Source organism: Mauremys mutica, chromosome 1, assembly GCF_020497125.1.
Source record: "Mauremys mutica isolate MM-2020 ecotype Southern chromosome 1, ASM2049712v1, whole genome shotgun sequence".
Taxonomy (NCBI): Eukaryota; Metazoa; Chordata; order Testudines; family Geoemydidae; genus Mauremys; species Mauremys mutica.
Genome location: NC_059072.1, coordinates 170,564,962 through 170,583,533, shown reverse-complemented (window position 1 = coordinate 170,583,533; position 18,572 = coordinate 170,564,962). Strand labels below are relative to the sequence as shown.

Genomic DNA, 18,572 nt, shown 5'->3' with positions numbered 1-18,572 from the left:
TACATGGCATTGCAACAGATCGGGCGTTGGTTGTTACTGTAATATTGACAGCAATAGCAAGCACAATTGTAGCCTTCCTTATCCTAGATCCCACTAATTGGCTGTCCACAAAGCCAGTCATAGGGTGACCAGATGTCCCGATTTTTGGGTCTTTTTCTTATATAGGCTCCTATTACCGCCTACACACACACCCATCCTGATTTTTCACACTTACTTCTCTGGCCACCCTAACCTGTCATGATTTGGAGATATCAGATGTATGGGTTGAGAGGGAAGCTCACATGCTCATTCAACCTTTGCTGAGACTGCCAGAGTTGGGACTACTGGCAACTGGAGTGAGATTGTCAATGAAATCTTGTCTGTGAGCCAGAAGTAAGTGGCTGAATAGGAAGTGTGTCTCCAGGATGGGTTTCTTGTAATTCATGTTAGGGAAGGAATCTTTTATGTCCTTGGTTCTAGAATGCTGGAATAAGGAGCACATTCAGACTCCTTCTACAGCTAATTGCTTGACATAAAACCTAATCTCTGTGTGGATCTGTAAAGGAAATACATTGAGAGCAAAAGTTCAAGTTAAGTAAATATTTTTGCTATTATCTGAAAAATGGCTCATCTAGCAGCACAGGGCCCTTCTAACACCATGGTGGGACACTGATTTAGCCATGACCCAAAGGGAAGAGTGACACCTATTGCATCACCACACCACACCCCTTTTGCACCAGCTAGTTCTTCATGATAGATCTCCCTATGCAAGCTACTCTCTATTTCACTGTATGTTGTTGAAATAGAGATGTCTTCCATAATCTGAGGGAAGTAATTACTGTAATTTGTTTTTCAAGATTCTAATTGTACATGAAGAATGCCAGTTTCTCTTCATGATGGATGAACATATTTCAAATCTAGATAATTACATCTTTTTATTTGAGCTGCCAGCCTAGACACTTCCAATTTGTGATGTAATTGCTAAACTTATTTTTGTCTCTAATTGGAGTGGTTCTGGCAATACCCCAATTGGTATATTTAGCCAGCCACTACTAAATTGCTTTAAATACAGTTCACTCTTGCTGTCACTGTCATTGTGGTTATTAGCATGAGATATATTCTTTAGATGAGTATCTTGTCACAGACATTTTGGATCAAGATAGGGACACTAAATGGTATATGTAAAATAAATGCATCAAAATGAAGCCTGCTGTATGTAGTTCATGACCATGTAGAAGCAAAAAGTCAAGTTCAGCTATCAATTCCATTTGTGTTGAAATTGAATTTATGCATATCTGCCTTAGTGTGGCTTGGGAGAGACTTTTTTTTTCAACATATTCTCATAGTTGTGGCCGTATAACACCTACCAACTCTAGGTGACTATCTTAGCCTTAAATGCAAAGATTGTGCTTACCGTGAGACTCCTGCCATTTGTTAGGAACTAAAGAACTTCAGTTCTTGTTTTAATGCCTACCTTTGTTACTGAAGAAAGAATGGATGGTAGTGGACCGAAATAGTTATCTCTACTGGCCCATCAAGTCAACAGTTCTGGAGGCTACTGCCTAGATCGGTGGCCAAGAGGAGGAGGCAAGAGAGAAAACATACAATAACCAGATCACCTATGAGAGACTAATGAATGTAATTGTTCTTTGGTTTTTCTCTACTGGTGTTTATTTCTTGGCCTTTTCATTAGAATGAATAAAATGTTGTACTGATGATTAATAGTATGAATGAAGTCATGGTATTGTAAGTGATAAAAGAATCAGATGCGTGTTTTCAGTTCCAGTCTAATAAAATATGTCCAACTGAGAAGATCAAGATCTTCCAGTGGGAAAACTGAAGCAGTTTATAATTAGTTTTACATTAAAAAAAAATTACTCAGACAGTAATGCAATAGGAAACACAGAAATGCTAAAATGGTCTTTCAGCTTCAAAAGATTTAATGTTTTCTTTAGAGTTTGCAATCACTTCACAGTAGCTCTGGATACTTGTACCTATAGGAAAATCCACATTACATATGATCTACTTTATTAATCCAAGGAGGAAAACTAAAGTATCACAGTAAAAGCACTCTCCTTCACTTATGCTATTCTTTGAGAGGCCTGCAGCCAAAAAGCCTGAGACAATACGTGTCCTGATGGTTAAGTATTTTTGGATGATCGAATGAAGAGAGAATTTGAGACCTGTGATGGAAAATGCCTTGTCACTAGTCACATCCATGGTAAACAGGGTGCTGCAAATAAGTGTCTTCACTGATGACAATTGATGTGCTGTAAGGAGAGAGCAGCTCGCTCAGGTCGTCAGGACTTCAACCATTTTGCACTTAAGAGCTCAAGACCAATACTTTCAATGCTGAAAGCAGAGTTTTGGAGGTAGTGAAGTGGAAGCAGTATTCTAAAGCATTTAATGTATTGGCAACAATATTAAAAGTTCTTGCTGCCTATGGTGAAAACTAGAGCTGACATGATTTTCACTACCCTCACACACACAACGAAAGGAGGAGGGAGAGAGTGTTTCTTTAAAATTTCCTTTGAAATTTGGGTTTAGCAAAAAAAATTGAACCCCAAAATTTCAGTTTTCAGTAACTAAAATGCCAAAGTCTTTAGTTAAAGAAGTGAAAAACATCCAGTTTTCACTTGCCAGAACTGCAACATTTATTTAAATGGACTATTTTGTGGGAGTGGGAAGAGGGGGGATCCATTTAGTCAAAAAGAAAAGAAAAAAACAATTTTTTAACCTGTCCTACTAAAAACCACTATGGATGCTGTGTCATCGTCACCATTTTTGTTCAATTTAGCATAATTTAACATTACATGTTTACCTGATGAATACAAGCTATTGACTTTGTGGGGCTACTGTGTGTGTGTTCCATCTTTAGATGTCTTAATAAGGTACAGGACAAAGTAGATGTGGTTGTGGCAAATAGCTACAAGTATAACTCCTGGATAAAAATTCCCCCATACAGTACGTTGGCAGATACATGAAATTTCTTTGATTTAGTTGTGTTTTCTTATCTGCTGCTGGAGGTGAGCCCCAGATTGCTGTAGCATATCCATGTAAGACCTAATGTGGTCCCTAAAAAGAAGAAATAAGTCATATTAGGAAGGCTCTGCTGAATTAATTCAAAGCTATCTTTTTTTAATATGGAACTGTGGGTAACACATTGATGTTCTCGAGTTTCACAATTTCAATATCTGTTCTCTCATGTGCATACCTAAAAGCATCAGAAGTTAATTTGTGTAGCATTTGCAGTGTACCAGGCACTTAAACAGAGATCAACTTAAATTCCTGCCCTACAGAGATCACAGTTTAAAACTAACATCCATTGAAGTCATTAGAAAGAGTTCAGTGAGAACATGCTTAAAAGAGTTTACAATCTAAAATATGGGTTCTGCCTGCACATAACATAGACCCATCAATGTATTGGTCTGTTTGTATAGAGTGTGTCTTTTAAGGTTCATAGGAATTGCCATACCATTGGACTCATGTGGCGTACCTAGTCCTGTATCTTGCTGAACATCACCCAGTATCATAAGATTCAAAGGCGCGTGCAAGTAGTAGACAATTATGATTAGGGCCCTACCAAATTCATGGCCATGAAAAACTCATCACGGACCCTGAAATCTGGTCTCCTCCCATGAAATCTGGTCTTTTATGTGCTTTTACTCTATACTATACAGATTTCACAGGGAAGACCAGCATTACTCAAATTGGGGGTCCTGACCCAATAGGGAGTTGCAGGGGAGAGTCAAGGGTATTTTAGGGGGGTCATGGTATTGCTACCCTTACTTCTGCACTGCCTTCAGAGCTGGCAGGCCAGAGAGTGGTGTCTGTTCACTGAGCTCCCAGCACTGAAGGCAGAGCCCTGCCAGCAGCAGCATGGAAGTAAAGGAGGCAATACCATACCATGCCACCCTTATTTCTGAACTGCTGCCTTCAGAGCTGGGCGGCCAGAGAGTGGCGGTTGCTGACTAAGGGCCCAGCTCTGCAGCTCAGGACTAAACCCTGGTCTACATTGGAGGAGTGGGGGGTGTCGATCTAAGTTACGCAACTTCAGCTACGTGAATAATGTAGCTGAAGTCGACGTACTTAGATCAACTTACCATGGTGTCTTCACCGCAGTGAGTCGACTGCTGCCGCTCCACCGTCGACTCTGCCTGCGCCTTTCACCGAGCTGGAGTACAGGAGTCGACGGGAGAGCGCATGGGGGTCGATTTATCGTGTCTAGACTAGACACAATAAATCGATCCCTGCTGGATCGATCCCCGCCCGCCAATCCGGTGGGTAGTGAAGACATACCCTAAAGGTAGCAAGACCATACCATGCCATCCTTTCTTCCGCGCTGCTGCTGGTGACAGCTCTGCCGTCAGAGTTCAGCTCGCAGGAGTCACCATTCTCCAGCTGTCCAGCTCTGAAGGCAGCACCAGCAGCAGCAGCAGTGCAGAAGTAAGGGTAGTAGTACCGCAACCCCCCCTCCCTACAATAACGTTGTGACCCCCCCCAATCCTTTTAGGGTCAGGACCCCTACAATTATAACACCCTGAAATTTCAGATTTAAGTAGCTGAAATCATTACATTTATGAATTTTTAAATCCTGTGACAGTGAAATTGACCAAAATGGACCATGAATTTGGTAGGGCCCTACTTATGATTAGAGCTAGTCAGGAACTTTCCATCTGAATGATTTTCCAACACTAAAGGCCCTTTTCACACATTCAGTTTTCCACAGGAAAACAGATTTTTCTCTGTTCCCGATCAGGAAAATTGATATGACTCTGCCCCACTTGTCTCTCTGGAAGACTCTGGTCAATTTTGCTTTCTGCTTGCAGGAAGGAAGTGAAATTGATAAAAACTTTTCTGAAAGGCAGCTGGGAAGCTTCAAAAATTCTGTTTTGTTTCTCCCTAAATGGAACTTTGTGGAAATTCCTTCTTGTGAAATGCTTTTGTGACTTTTGTTCCAACTTGTTCCAAAATAAATAAATAAATGCAAAAAAGGAAGGAATTTCCATTTTTCAGCCAGCTTTAGTTATGACTAGCCTGCCCTCAGAGTAGATTTCTTCCTAATGATTTGAGCCCTGATATTGGAGGGTTTAAGCTTTTATTAAAAATCAAAGTGTTTTTGTTTCTTATAGCATTTGTCCCTATTCAGTGCTTGGGGTCCAGTTGTGCTAAGCATGTTACAAACACATGTGAAGATACATCAAAATAGTGACAGAACTGGAAATAGAGCAATAGAATTCCCACCCACCCTCCATTTTTTCTTTCCCACCACCATAACACATCTGCCCATGTCGTCTTTTAATATTAAAAAGTCTAGAAGATAGGCCACATGACTAAATTGGAGACAGGGATTATATTCCTTCCTGTGTCCGTGACCTTGAGCAAATCGCTTCACTTCTCAGTGCCTCCACTTTCCTAAATGGGATTAAAACTACCTCCTTTGTAAAGGGCTGTGACATCTACCCTTGAAAAGCAATCTGTACAAGTAAAGCATTTATTCTTGTAGTACTATACATGTCAAACGTCATTGTTATTTAGAGACTGTTCCTTACATTTACTGTAGTCACTAAAAAAAAATGAAGTGTTCATCTTAACATTCTCCTCAAAATTTTCATATGACAATTTGAGACACTGGACTTATTGCATGTAATTACCAATCTGTAAATATGTCCATGTCTATCTTTTTCTCCATTTCGATCAATCATGTTTTTATTCTACACTGAATACAATCACACTACTGAAATTTATGCAGGAAAAAACTGTTCCTTCTTCCCTCCTTTCATGTTCTACAATGGGCTGCTTTCTATCAGCATTATCTGAATAGTGTGTGTCGGATCCAAAGTCAGAGGTCACTTCTGCGTACTTTGTTTATTTTATTTCTCAAAGTGTAAACAAAGCCCATACAAAAAGCTCTATGCATTTTAAAACTCCATTAGAGTAACAATACCATAATAACCATAATAACCAGCAGCATTGACTCATCATATTTAAACTCAAACAGCCAGTAAAATTAGTAAAGCCCCTTTCACTCCAATTTTCAAAAAGAGTCATTTTCTAATCACATCTCTTGCAATTAAGACATGGGGAAATTCAGTACAGTATAATATTATGCCATTAGGATCCTTTTGTGAGTGCTGTTATCTCCTCCATCAATTATTTATACACACCCTTTTGTTAAGGTAAGTACTGTCTTTAGACAAAACTCACCGGGCAGTGGCAGCATCAAAGGCAAAAGATCCCAAGTCCATGTAGTATTGTGTTGTGGTTCTCAAAGTCATCCATGATTCACTAACCTGAAGTAGAACAAAACGGCTGGTGTTACTGGATTTGATACAACCCCAGTAGACTACAGGTCTTTTGGTAGAACCATACCTAACCTGATATGCGAGTCATGTTCAAATAGCTTTTGTAGCATGGCATAAATTGCTCAGATAATTATATAGGAAGACTCAGATGGATCCTAATTCTGAACATTTTAAATCAAGCAGTAAAAGATGCCTGCAAAATCAGCCCACGGGAAAGCTGTGCAACCAGCTATGGATCTGATTATACAACTGTAGCATAGCTTGCTGTTTCAAATTCACACACAATAAATCACAGGCAAACCTGAAGCAAACTTCTGAGTTTTGTACTAAATTGAGTTTTGCCTCCATCCTACCATAAATAAGAGTCTCCTGTAGGGCCTCTGTATATACAGTCCCCTGGGGGGGCGGGAGGGGAGACTGAGGTCAGTACTCTAGCCATGAGATGAGTAAGGCCTGGGTGATCACCTAGAAGTCAGGATGGAGAGGAAAGTCATAGAGTTTAGGGATGTTGGTTCAGAGCTGATGAGATTTGATGACAGCTTGGCTCCCAGAGCAGAAGGAAAGAGAGTTTGAAGAGCACCCGTATTACAAGGCTGGGTGATGGAATACAGGAGAATTGTCAACAGAGATTGGAAGCCAGACCGAAAGGAAGGTGCGGATGGTGAATGTAAGCTTGCAGTAGTATTGCCTGTGCCATAGCTGTGGCTAGAAGCCATCTGTTTCCAAGGCTATGAATCCAGCACAGTTTACCAGAACAAGATTAGTCCGTAGCGAGGTGGTGGTGGTGGTGGTGATGGTGGGGAGTTTCACTTTACAAACCCTTTATTTCAAGAGCAAATGTGCCAGATTATACTGGCCAGATCATCATCTAACAACTTTACAATTCTTAGAGGTAGGAATAAGGAAGCTATTGACTATAGTATAAGAGAATGTAACCATGAACTATTCATCCTAGTACTTTTCCAGGAATGAGTTCAGTAATAATGGAATTTTGGTGTCCCTTTAAAAGCCAGTACCATATCTGCAAACAGGCAATCAGAAGGCAACGTATATATTTCCAATCTCTTACACAGTGCAAAGTTATCAAAAAAATACCTGTTCAGCCAGAGTGTAACCCCATGCATTCTGGCTGTTGCTTGGATCCCAATAATTCTGAGAATATGGTGTTTGTCTTTTAAGTCGTATAAACTCATTTGCTTCTTCTTCAGACACAAATGGTGCTCCCAATACACCTGAAATGGAAGTGGTGCAATGTCATAATGTTTGTGTGTTATTTTAGAATTTACACTTTACATAAATTTGTAATCATGAGTCATTCCTTCACAGAACAATGTTAACCCTAAACCAATGTATTAGAGCTTGTTCAAAAGGAATATTTGAATCCAAATTAGGCCACAAGTTTAGGTTTTTGTAAAAACAAGATTTTACAAACCTACGTCCTGTGGAAGGGTTTCTGCCAGTTTTCATTTAAATCCAAATGGGAGAAGTTATTTAAAAATGAATCATTCCACTTTATTGTGTGTGTAACATAAACAGTCCACCAGGGAGAGTCAGAAAGGGGAATTGCTTAAACTGATCATTATCAATTCTGAGAGAAATAAAAAACATAAAACATAGCTAGCAAAAAGTAATCTAGACTTTACTATCCCTTTTCTTTTTGGTGTGTGAGTGATTTTTGTATTGATTTTCATTAAAAAATAGACAATGAAAAGTACAAAAACATAAATGATTTAAAGCTTGTTTGTTTCCAAATACCACACATTTCACAGGCTAGCCAATAGAATTACACAATGTCACAACATGTCCAAGTTGCAAGACCAGACAATACAAAACTCTTCTTCTCCCTCCATGCCCCTCCTTCCTTCCCTCTTCTACCTTTTCATGTCTTCTACTACCCTTTCTCTTATTACTCTAAGTTATTAGTACTATAGCAAATACATGTGTTCTCTACTCTTACCATCCAGGATGGGCAGGGGTCAGTCACAGGGAGGGGCCCTGATCTCCATCAGTGGTTCCATGGAAGCTACTTGGTGAATGGGCCTAGTTCATAGATGGAGAGGTGTTGTGTTTCTGGTCTTGCTCTCAGCTTGTTCTGGGGAGACTTTTCAGTCCCTCCCTGTTGCAGATGATCTTCTCTGTGAAATGAGAATTCCTCTCAACAAGAGGTGTTCTCTATTTGTCTCATTATTTCCACCATATGTCTGGTCGACATCTAAAAATTAGCTCAACCTAGCTATTGCTTAGAGCTGTGAAAAATTTTGTACCCTATGAAACAGAGTTAGGTCATCCTAACTGTAAGGTGATGGAGTCACCTGTGAACTGGAACCTGATTAAACCCCATGGGTTGATGAGTCATGCTTGTGGTAGGCTCCAACCAATCCACAAGTCAGGTGCTAGTCTAGTGAATCTCAGGGAAGGTATATAAGCCTCACAGGAGAAAGAGCAGCTCAGTCTGCTCAATGTCACTTCAAGGCTTCAGACTCTCCCCTGTCTGATAGTGGTAACAGACTCCACGTGCCTTAGCCTGCTCCAGCCTTGCTCTTACTCTGGTCTTGCTCCAGCCCCACTCCGGACTCCTGATTCTGGCTCTAAACCCTGGTTCCAACCATAGGCCCAACTGCCATGGCTCTGACCATCCCCATCAGTTTCTCACACTAACCCCCACTGTAGATGCAGCTAGGTCAGTGAAAGAATTCTTCCATTGATCCAGCTCCCACCTATTGAAGAGATGTATTAACTACATAGACGGAAAAACCCTTTCCATTGATGTGGGACGCATCTACACTAGAGTGGTGCAGCTGCAGTGTTGTAGTTGTGCTGCTGTAGTGTAGACATACCCTTAAAATATAGTAAAAGCTTTTCCCTTTCCCTCTGCAACCTTAACTTCAGATCTTATGGTTTGTGTATACAAAAAAGTTGCAGTTTAATTTAAATTGTTATTTTAAACCAGTGTAGTTAAACTTGTACAAACTTGTGTGGACACTCTTGGTTTAAAAACTGAAATAAAAAAGTCACTCAAACTGAAATAAGTGTGTCCATACACAGGATTGCCCCCATTTTAGCTAAACTGGTTTAAAACAACATTTTATATTAAACTGGTGCAACTTCTGTGTTTACACAAGACTATAGATTCAAGCAGAGTTCTGTACTCTTTGCACATTGCATCCAGTACTAGGAGTTGTGCAGGCCAAACTATGGAATCACTGACCTCTATCCAACTCCACGGCTTCTACTGAGTTTGTACAGGGAAACTGATTTGAACTTAGTAAACCCTTATGTTGATTATGCACAATAATGGATAGAATCCAGCTCACTCCCTCACAGTTAGCCCAGTAGTGTCAGTTCTGCTGGGCTAACTGGAGTAAAAACCTTCATTTGTCACTAGCAAGACCACGTACAGGGAACAGATTTGTGGAGTAAAACTGCTGCTTATATTTACAGTGCTGCTGCTTTTCAGATCCAAAAAGCACTTGAAAACTAGACTGGAAAACTGAAGAGAAAATGTCATTGTTCATAAATAAGCTAAAATGGGGCCCAATCTGGCTCTGATCTTCAGATATTGGAATATAAATGTAAAATAGTTATAATACTAGATCAAACAATTTTGCTTTGCCAGAAAGATGGACTAGATTTCCTAAAAGGTCTTCTAGCCAACATTTGATATGCTTCTTATGCTTTGCTTGCTCAAACACTAAGTTAACGTGATTAGAAACAGGAAGCAGAAATCCAGTCATCTTCAAATAAAACTACTCTTCGGTTGAACCGACTATACAGATGCATATTCCATGGCAAATTGTCTTAGTTTTAAGCATAAAATGCTGTTTCTTAGGTGACTAGGAAATAACTAATTACTCCTGGTTTTCTGAAAGCAAGAAAAATTCCACAGAGAAATATTTTCTGCCTTTGTGCATGCAAGTAATACATGGCTGTTTCAGAGTTCAAGAGATTCAAACAAGGCTTTTACCGAGAGTGTAATATTTCTTAGTCAACTTACTATGAGCTTCTATCTAGGCATATATTTTTATTTTTATTTTTTGTCATATTGAACATATTTTGCGAACGTCATTACTATTCTGTGGTGAGATACTTGAACTTTGGTCAAAAATAACACCATAATGTGCATTGCAGCTAGGGTGACCAGACAGCAAAAGTGAAAAATCAGGACGGGGATGGGGGCAGGGGTGGCTCTAGGATTTCCGCCGCCCCAAGCAGGGCGGCACGCTGCGGGGGGCGCTCTGGCAGTCGCTGGTCCCGCGGCTCTGGTGGACCTCCCGCAGGCATGCCTGCGGATGCTCCACCAAAGCCGAGGGACCAGCGGACCCTCCGCAGGCATGCCTGCAGGAGGTCCACCGGAGCCGCCTGCCGCTCTCCCGCAGGACGCCACCCCAAGCGCGCGCTTGGCGCACTGGGGTCTGGACCCGGCCTTGGATGAGGGGTAATAGGAGCCTATATACAAAAATGACCCCAAAATCGGGACTGTCCCAATAAAACCGGGACATCTGGTCACCCTAATTGTAGCTATCATAAGACTTAACCTTTTTAATTGAAAAAAATGTAGTTAGTTGGAATCATTGATGTTGCTTAAGTTTTGTTGCCGAAGAGTACTTTGGCCTTGTGACTTCTTGGTGAGTTACAATAAAAAGCATAAACAGAGTAGCTGTAATATTTCTCTTCAAAGAATGAGCATATAATATCTACTTTGTGGGGCAGTGATGTTTTAGCTTGACTCCACTGGTGGCAAGTTCTACGTTTTAAAGGTATTAGCTTAAATTTTTAATGGATACATATTCTTCCTAGACTGCACCAGTAGCCAATGGAAAATGCCATTCCATGAGAAATGTATTCTCATTTTCTCATGCAGAATTAATCTGTGCAAGAATGAGTGGGGCATTTTACTGAGAAATTACGTACACAAAAGGAACTTTTTGACTGTTTGTAAACAGACAACTGCATACAATGCTGTTAGAACAAAGAGAAAAGATGGTCTTGTGGCTCAGACACAGAATTGGGAGTCAGAAGGTCTGGTTTCCATACCCATTCTGCCTCCTAACACCCTGTATGATCTTAAGACATGTTCCCTAACCTATGCCTCAATTTGTGCTTCTGTAAAATGGGTGTAATTCCTCTCTTCTTGTTGAACAGCTTGATTAATGTTTGTAAAAGAATTTATAATCTTCAAATAAGTATTTTATAGATGCAAGTCTTACCTAACAATTTTCTGCTGTATCCAATTCCAAATCTAGCAGCACTCTTGCACCAAAATTAGAAGAGCAGAATGTTGGCGCATCCAGCTGTGAGCAAGTGTGATGGATAGGGGTCAATTGCTCACAGTGCATAATAGTATCCTTAGGGACACCGAATATTGAAAGTTCCAGTGAAACAAAGATAAGTCAGTGGTAAGAAGGTCAAACAATGTTAGATATGAAAGTTTTTACTCTGTTACTGTTTCTTTTTTCCCCTCAGGATGAAAATATTATGTAGGAATAATACAGAGTCATGGCCAGAAGGGGAAGATAAAAGGAACATCTTTGAGGAGTGAGCTGCTGTGAGGATTACAGCAGCTTTTACCAGGTTGAGTGTTTGATTCCCTGCATATATCACTCATGTTTTTGGAAGACTTCACTAAATATTCTCACACCTAAAATGAATCTTATTAAAGTCACCAAGTCATGCTTGGTGGCTTAGTTTTTATAATCACTGTCTGAGGCAGAGAGTTTGGTCTTCCCTGGAGATATAAACAATAGTTATCACTATTGTCCCAGTGTCTTGAGAGCATCGCATTGTAGATTAGTGAAAACTGGCACAAGATTAAATTTGACCGTGAAGAAATGTTACATTCCCCAGGATACAATCTGGACTGCTGAAGAGCTGTGTCCCCTCAATTCTCCAACCTGGGGTGCCTTTTACATTGCTTTGCTGTGAGAGCTGCCACTCTTGGCCTTTGTCACACACAGCCTCTAGCATGGAAATTATTCCCAGCTGAGTTACATGAGTGCTTCTAGCCAGGCACTCCTGAATTGTATTGCAAAGTGATACCAACAAATTCCCAGTCTCACACTTGTCCCCCAAAATATACGTCCTTGTACAGCTCTTTCCTTCTGGACAACACGAGCTCATAGAACGTCCATCATTCCGTTAATAGAAAATGATATGCACAAATCCTGTTATCTCAAGAGGAGGTTCCCAAACACTTCAATCCAAACACACACAGGTTTAGATAAACCAAGTTTATCTAACATAGAAAAACGAGTTTTAAGTGATTACAAGTAAGGAGCCATAAAAATCAGAATTGATTACAAAGAAATAAAAGGTAGAACACAAACTAATACCTAACTGAACAAGCTAAGTGAATTTAAAGCTACAAGGTTTCTTTCACTACATATTTACAGCAGTCTGGCTGGATCTTTCAACCAGTACCCCTCCCTCAGTTCAATGATGCTCCTTTTGTCTTTCAAATGTTGTTGATGCCATAAGTGGAGATGAGGGGAAAGAGATTATACGTGTCCTCTGTTCCTCATTTTTATTTCTTTTCCTCTGCTTTGAGAATCATCTCCAGCTGGGGTTCAGGGGTAGCCAATCTGTTCACACAGGAACTCCCAGCTGTTCCCCCGCCAAGATGTAAATGTCTGGTTCATACCAGTCTTCCTGCCAAATAATGGCCATTTACCTAGGTGATAGTCCATTTGATTCTATTGACACCTGGCTGAGGCATCACTTTTCCTTTTGTCTCTGAGGAATTGGTTTGGGCTGCTTCTCCAGATTTGGGATATGCCTTAGTAACATCATCAATGTTACGTACAATGTTGCCACACATATTTTACCAGGACAATACTGATCAGTGAATGATGAGTTTTCAAATGATACCTCACAAGGCATACTTGGTACAAAATTTATCATAGCTTTGTAAAAGTGGTGAACATAAGAGTACAGTCTGTCACAAGAGAATCTGATTGACTCTTGTCATCTCTGTTCAATTAGTGAATGTGTACTCAATCCAGCCTGGAAGGTCAAAACTTGGCTGTGGAAAGGAAAATTAATTGGATTTAAATACTAGGATGGAATGAACTGAGGCAGGTCAAATATACAAAGAGGGTAAAATTAACTTGAGTGTAGCTCTTAGTTTAACTTGTGTTTAAACCCTTAACACAAGTCCTGAGTGGGACTTTAAATCTGCTGCACAAGGACAGATTTCAGATAATGATTGCCAGCTGAGCACAAATCCCAGGAGCGCACAAAAGAGAGTTCCCTTTGTTCACCTGGTGGAACTCTGGGCTAGAAGGATCCCAGTACAACTATTGTAATATAAGGAAAGATTTAAGAATAGGTGCTTAAAGTTCAACTCCTGAGCCTTGTTGCACATCTATATAGATGGTGTGATTTTTCTGAAGTGCTGAGCAATAGGAGCTGCTGTGTGCTTAACACTCATGGAAAAATCACCATCTATATCCATGTCTAATTATGGACCTGGGATCCAAACTTTACCCACTCTTGAAAATCTTGACTATATGGGATGCAGCTCCCAGATCTTAAGTCAGCACTAGTATTTCACTACTAATTGGCAAGCTTTGACAATTGGGACTATATCTATCCCTTATGTAACTCCACTGAAGTATAGGATTTATTTTGACCATTGATATTTACCCCATACATTTTAATCTTTAAAACAATGTGTCAGAGGGTAGCAATGTTTCAGTAATTGGTTTCCATGCACATTAGCAAATAAAGCTACTTTTTCATCCTTTATTTTCTGATTTTTTTCCCCTTGTTTTTGCATGTCTGCCATTATTTCAAAACCCATAAGTAATTATGTACAGCAGTAGAACTTTAAAATTTGTAAAGTCTGCAGTTGCTATGGAGCCAATCCTTCTCCTTTTGTGTAATATTTCTTTTAACCATCAGCTTTGAATGTGCCTGGTCAGAATGTCAGATTTAAAAAGCAGACTTGTCTGTGATATCAGATATTCAAGCTAGCACTACCTGGATTACAGCTGAACTCTCAACCTCTGACCCTTTGGTCCTGTTAACGTTGCTGATATTGACGTGTTGAGTACTTTGAAAAGGTAAACTGAATGCTGCTGCTTAGGGTTATTCCCTAAAGTTAGAAATGAGCCAAAACCATGTCAGAATCTCAGCTTCAAATATTGCCCCCCTCCCCCTTCGCCACCCCAACACACACACACACAAAATGTACTGAAGATTCAAGAACATGGACCAGAATTTTGCAGCTTCAAACCCATTGCGATTTGAAATCTGTTTCAGTTGTCCTAATCAGAATAATTCATTTCATACTATGTGCTAGACACATTCATGACAAACATGAGATGGGGTTTGATAATGCTCTGCAGAGTCAAGAGAAATCTGGATTTGATTCTTATCTGTAGTCATTGTCAATTCCTCTGAAAGTTTCTGAGGGCTGGGAGCAGTATACTGAGTCCTTTGGAGAAATATAGAAATTGCTGCTTTGGTAAGAGTTTAGCTCAGCTACATTAACTATGAGCGATCATGTGAAACTTCACAAAGATCAAAACTTGCTGATTGGACATGACCCTTTTCAGGTACAGGAAGAGGGTTGCTATGGGATGCATTTTAGATTTCCACAGATTGCCTTTGAGATGCATGTTATGCACCTATGTTATAAGTTGTGATTTGAGATCACTGATCAAGTCAAAAGATATAAAACTAAGCTTTGATCTGACTTATTGTAAAATTGGTAACTTGTAAACATTTGAAATATAAACCTCATAAAATATAAACCTAGGCCAAAAATATTTGTATTTGGATGTAGGCCCTTATATCAAGATTGAAGAATCTAAATAACGAAATAATTCACTTGGAGCTGTGGATACTCAGGAGCTCCGAAATACTGGCCATTTCTTATTAGGTAACTAAACATGGGTAAAGGAACTCAAATTTCAAAGTTTTGGCCCTATTTGTTTGCCTTTATAGTTCTAACGATGACAGCCTCTTTTACTTTTGTCCTATTCTTGATTTTTCCAGCATCAGGTCACACGATAACTCTGTGGTAGAACCAAGACTAAACCCAAGGTTTCAATCACTATATAACACACTTCCCAAAGCAGGGGAGGGAGACTGGTGCTGCTGGAAGTCATTTGGAAGGATGGTGAAGTGTAAGGTTCTAACCAGCAGATCCTGTGGGGCATGTTTTAATCCTCACTGCCTTGATTTTTACTAAAAGACCCTTCGTAGCTAAAAATGGCTGAACTGTACATAACCAATGATCAAAAGGGGCTGTAAGAGCCTGTTAATATTAGTTGTAAGGAAAGCCTGAAAAGAGCACAAGTAAGGGGGTTGTGAAAGATGGAAAGGAAAATGAGATAGGGAGAAACAGCATTTCTCAAAAATTAATATCACGATACTTTATTGCTCAGAGCTAAACTGAATGTAGGTTTTGTGGTGGGCTTTAATGAGGGTAAGTGCAGTGCAGGTAGAGGGAACAGCACCCATGAAAGGTGTAAGTCCCTCTACTCAACCAACACCTGTTGTAAAGTTTGATTAAGAGGAGGACTAAGTGCAGAGCAGACCGGACAAGTGGAATGGGTGAGGTCCTATCAAATCTTGGAAAGCAAGGCCTCTAGGTGCCCCTCCCCACACCTCACATGCAGAGAGAGTCACAACATTGCCAACATATCCACTAGGGATGGGGAACATGCAGCATATTCCTTCTGTTTCCCTCCCTATGGAGCACTGCTTCAGTAAGTCCATGCATCCAAGGGGCTTTGTAGGAGGGACAAGGGGGTTGGCCAAAACCGCAGTGGGAGGAGTTAATAAATAGTCTCACTCTGTAACAAGTTTCCCCTTCACCACAAATCTTGTTTTTAATTATTGCTCCCCCTCTGCCAGATGTTTGGTGTGTCTCTGTAGGCCTTTCAAGAAGAAAAATTGGTCTCAGCCAGGTCTAGAATCCATATTTAGTTCATGAGTCATAGATGATTAATTAGTTCATGTTTCCTAAGTGTTATGTTTTGGTTAAGTTGGGACAAGTCACAATGGCACAGTTTCTTTATTGTCATTAGATACAGTCGGTTGCATGGGGTTCCTGGATCAACACTTTCAAAAATACTTGGTTTGGCAGTTAATACATTCACATGCAGGGGAACACCTCTTTATGTAAGGGATCAGCATAAATCTACTGTTATATCTGGTTACTGACTGTAGAACACAGCAGTCTTAAAGCATGTACGATAGTTATGGTGCTAGTTTGGGTTTAGGTGAAAAGTGCATTCTCTTAGCCATAGTGACATTTCACTGCAACTACAGTTCAACTTCAGACATTTTCAAAAATCATTAGCGACTTTGGGTGCCCAATTTCAGATACCTTTTTAAGGGTCTAACGTTCAGAAAGTGGTGAGTATCTGCCCTCTGAAAACTAGGTGCCCTAACTTGTTTGAAAAATCATGAGCTTCTTATGTCAAGTGGGACCATGCATGCATATGAGCTATTTGTTTTCTCAATAACTAGTAATAAGGTAAGGTAAGAATAAAGTTTACAGAATTATTTTTAAAAATAATAAGCATTTAGCATTTCACAAACCACCCATTCATCCTCAGAAAACCTCTTCCAGCTATGTAAGCAGTATTATCCCTGTTTTAAAGATGGGAAAGAGGAGAGAGGCTAAATGATTAGCCTAAAGCCATAGACAAGGAGCACAATCAGGATTTTGACTCAGAGATCCTGTTACCTAGTCTTGTGCTCAAGCCACCAGCCCATGCTCTTTCTGCTGTACCCTTCAGTCTTTTAGAATACCTCTGCTTTAGTACTGCGATGCCTGCAGTACCACTTCTCCTGGCTAACTCTTTCGTATGAAATAAGACAATGACAGAATAACAGTACCAGGTGCTTACCTGTAAGCAACAGAACTGACACAGCAACTTGAACCATTTTAAGAGACATCAAGTGTAGTCTGGAAAACATTCTTCTTGCTTAACTATGGATATTCATGCATTTTGTACTTTGCTATCTTTAGGTTTATAAATCATTCACCAGCTACGTGTAAGCAGTCGGTGCAGACAGAGGGCAGGGTACAGTGCTTAGTTCAGATTTGTCTTACGTGCATCTCTTCGTACCCTTTGGACTTTGCAAGCTGGGCTTCTAATATGCCCCAACGGTTATTTTTTACATGTACACATAAATGTAATTTTGTAACATGAAATAGCACATCAAGCTCATTCTGTAAATGTAGCACATGGCAGGGGGCTGCACTTCAGTGTAATAATTTTTCATAGATTTCAAGGCCAGACGGGACCATTGTGATCATCCTGTCTGACTTCCTGTATAACAGAGACCATAGAACTTCCCCAAAAGAATTCCTAGAACTGATCTTTTAGAAAAACATCCAATCTTAATTAATTACCATCATAGTTAAAAATGTACAGCTTATTTCCAGTCTGAATTTGTCTAGCTTCAGCTTCCAGGCATTGGATGGTGTTATATCCTTCTCTGCTGGATTGAAGAGCCCATGATTAAATATTTGGTCCCTATGTAGCTTACAGACTGTTAAGATCTTTGTTAAGCTAAGCAGATTGAGTTCCTCGAGTCCATCACAAGGCAGGTTTTCTAATCCTTTAATCACTCTCATAGCTCTTCTCTGAACTCTCTTCCCATTTATCAACATCCTTTATGAATTGTGGACACCGGAACTGGACATGGTATTCCAGCAGGAGCTGCACCAGTGCCAAAAACAGGTGAAATAACTCTCCACTCCTCCTTGAGATTCCCCTCTTTATGAGTCCAAGAATCGCATTAACCCTTTTAGCCACAGTGTCTCACTGGGAGCTCATGTTCAGCTGATTATCCACCACAACCCCAAATCTTCTTCGGAGTCACTGCAGTCCAGGATACAGTCCCCCATCCTGTAAGTATAGTCTCCATCCTTTGTTCTTAGATGTAAACGTTTACATTTTGCCATATTAAAATGCATATTGTTTGCTTACACCCAACTTAGCAGGCAGTCCAGATCTATATAGGGGTCAGTGAGCTGTCCTCTTCACTACTTACCGCTCCCCCAGATTTTGTGTCATCTGCAAACTTTAACAGTGAGTATTTTTTTCTTTCCTAGGTCATGGATAAAAATGTTACTTAGCATTGGCTCACCTGGATAGGAACAGGTGGGACTTGTATAAAACCAGGTAGCTGAGGGCAGAGTGAGCTGCAGTGAGGCGGTCTGCTGTCCCTCTCTCTCAGGCTAGGGAAAGAGAAGGGAGCTTGGCCCAGATGGAAGGGCATGCCCAGAGGAGTGTGGCGAAGGAGCCTGACAGAGGCAATGTAGGA

At 40.3% G+C, this 18,572-nt stretch overlaps 1 protein-coding gene across 2 annotated transcripts; it reads right to left on the bottom strand.

Moving 5' to 3' along the window:
* Positions 1-1,901: 1,901 nt before the first annotated feature.
* Positions 1,902-17,302, bottom strand: C1H3orf85 (chromosome 1 C3orf85 homolog). Of its 2 annotated transcripts, XM_045002623.1 has the most exons (4): positions 17,147-17,301; positions 7,380-7,516; positions 6,187-6,272; positions 1,902-3,054 (listed from the first exon to the last, which is right to left on the bottom strand). In XM_045002623.1, exons 1-4 carry the CDS (start codon positions 17,214-17,216, stop codon positions 2,976-2,978), a joined length of 372 nt encoding a protein of 123 aa, XP_044858558.1. In that variant the 5' UTR covers positions 17,217-17,301; the 3' UTR covers positions 1,902-2,975. The 2 variants fall into 2 exon arrangements, with proteins under 2 accessions (XP_044858558.1, XP_044858559.1); XM_045002624.1 differs by lacking the exon at positions 1,902-3,054 and having other exon boundaries at positions 6,183-6,272; positions 17,147-17,302.
* Between the last annotated feature and the right edge of the window lie 1,270 nt (positions 17,303-18,572).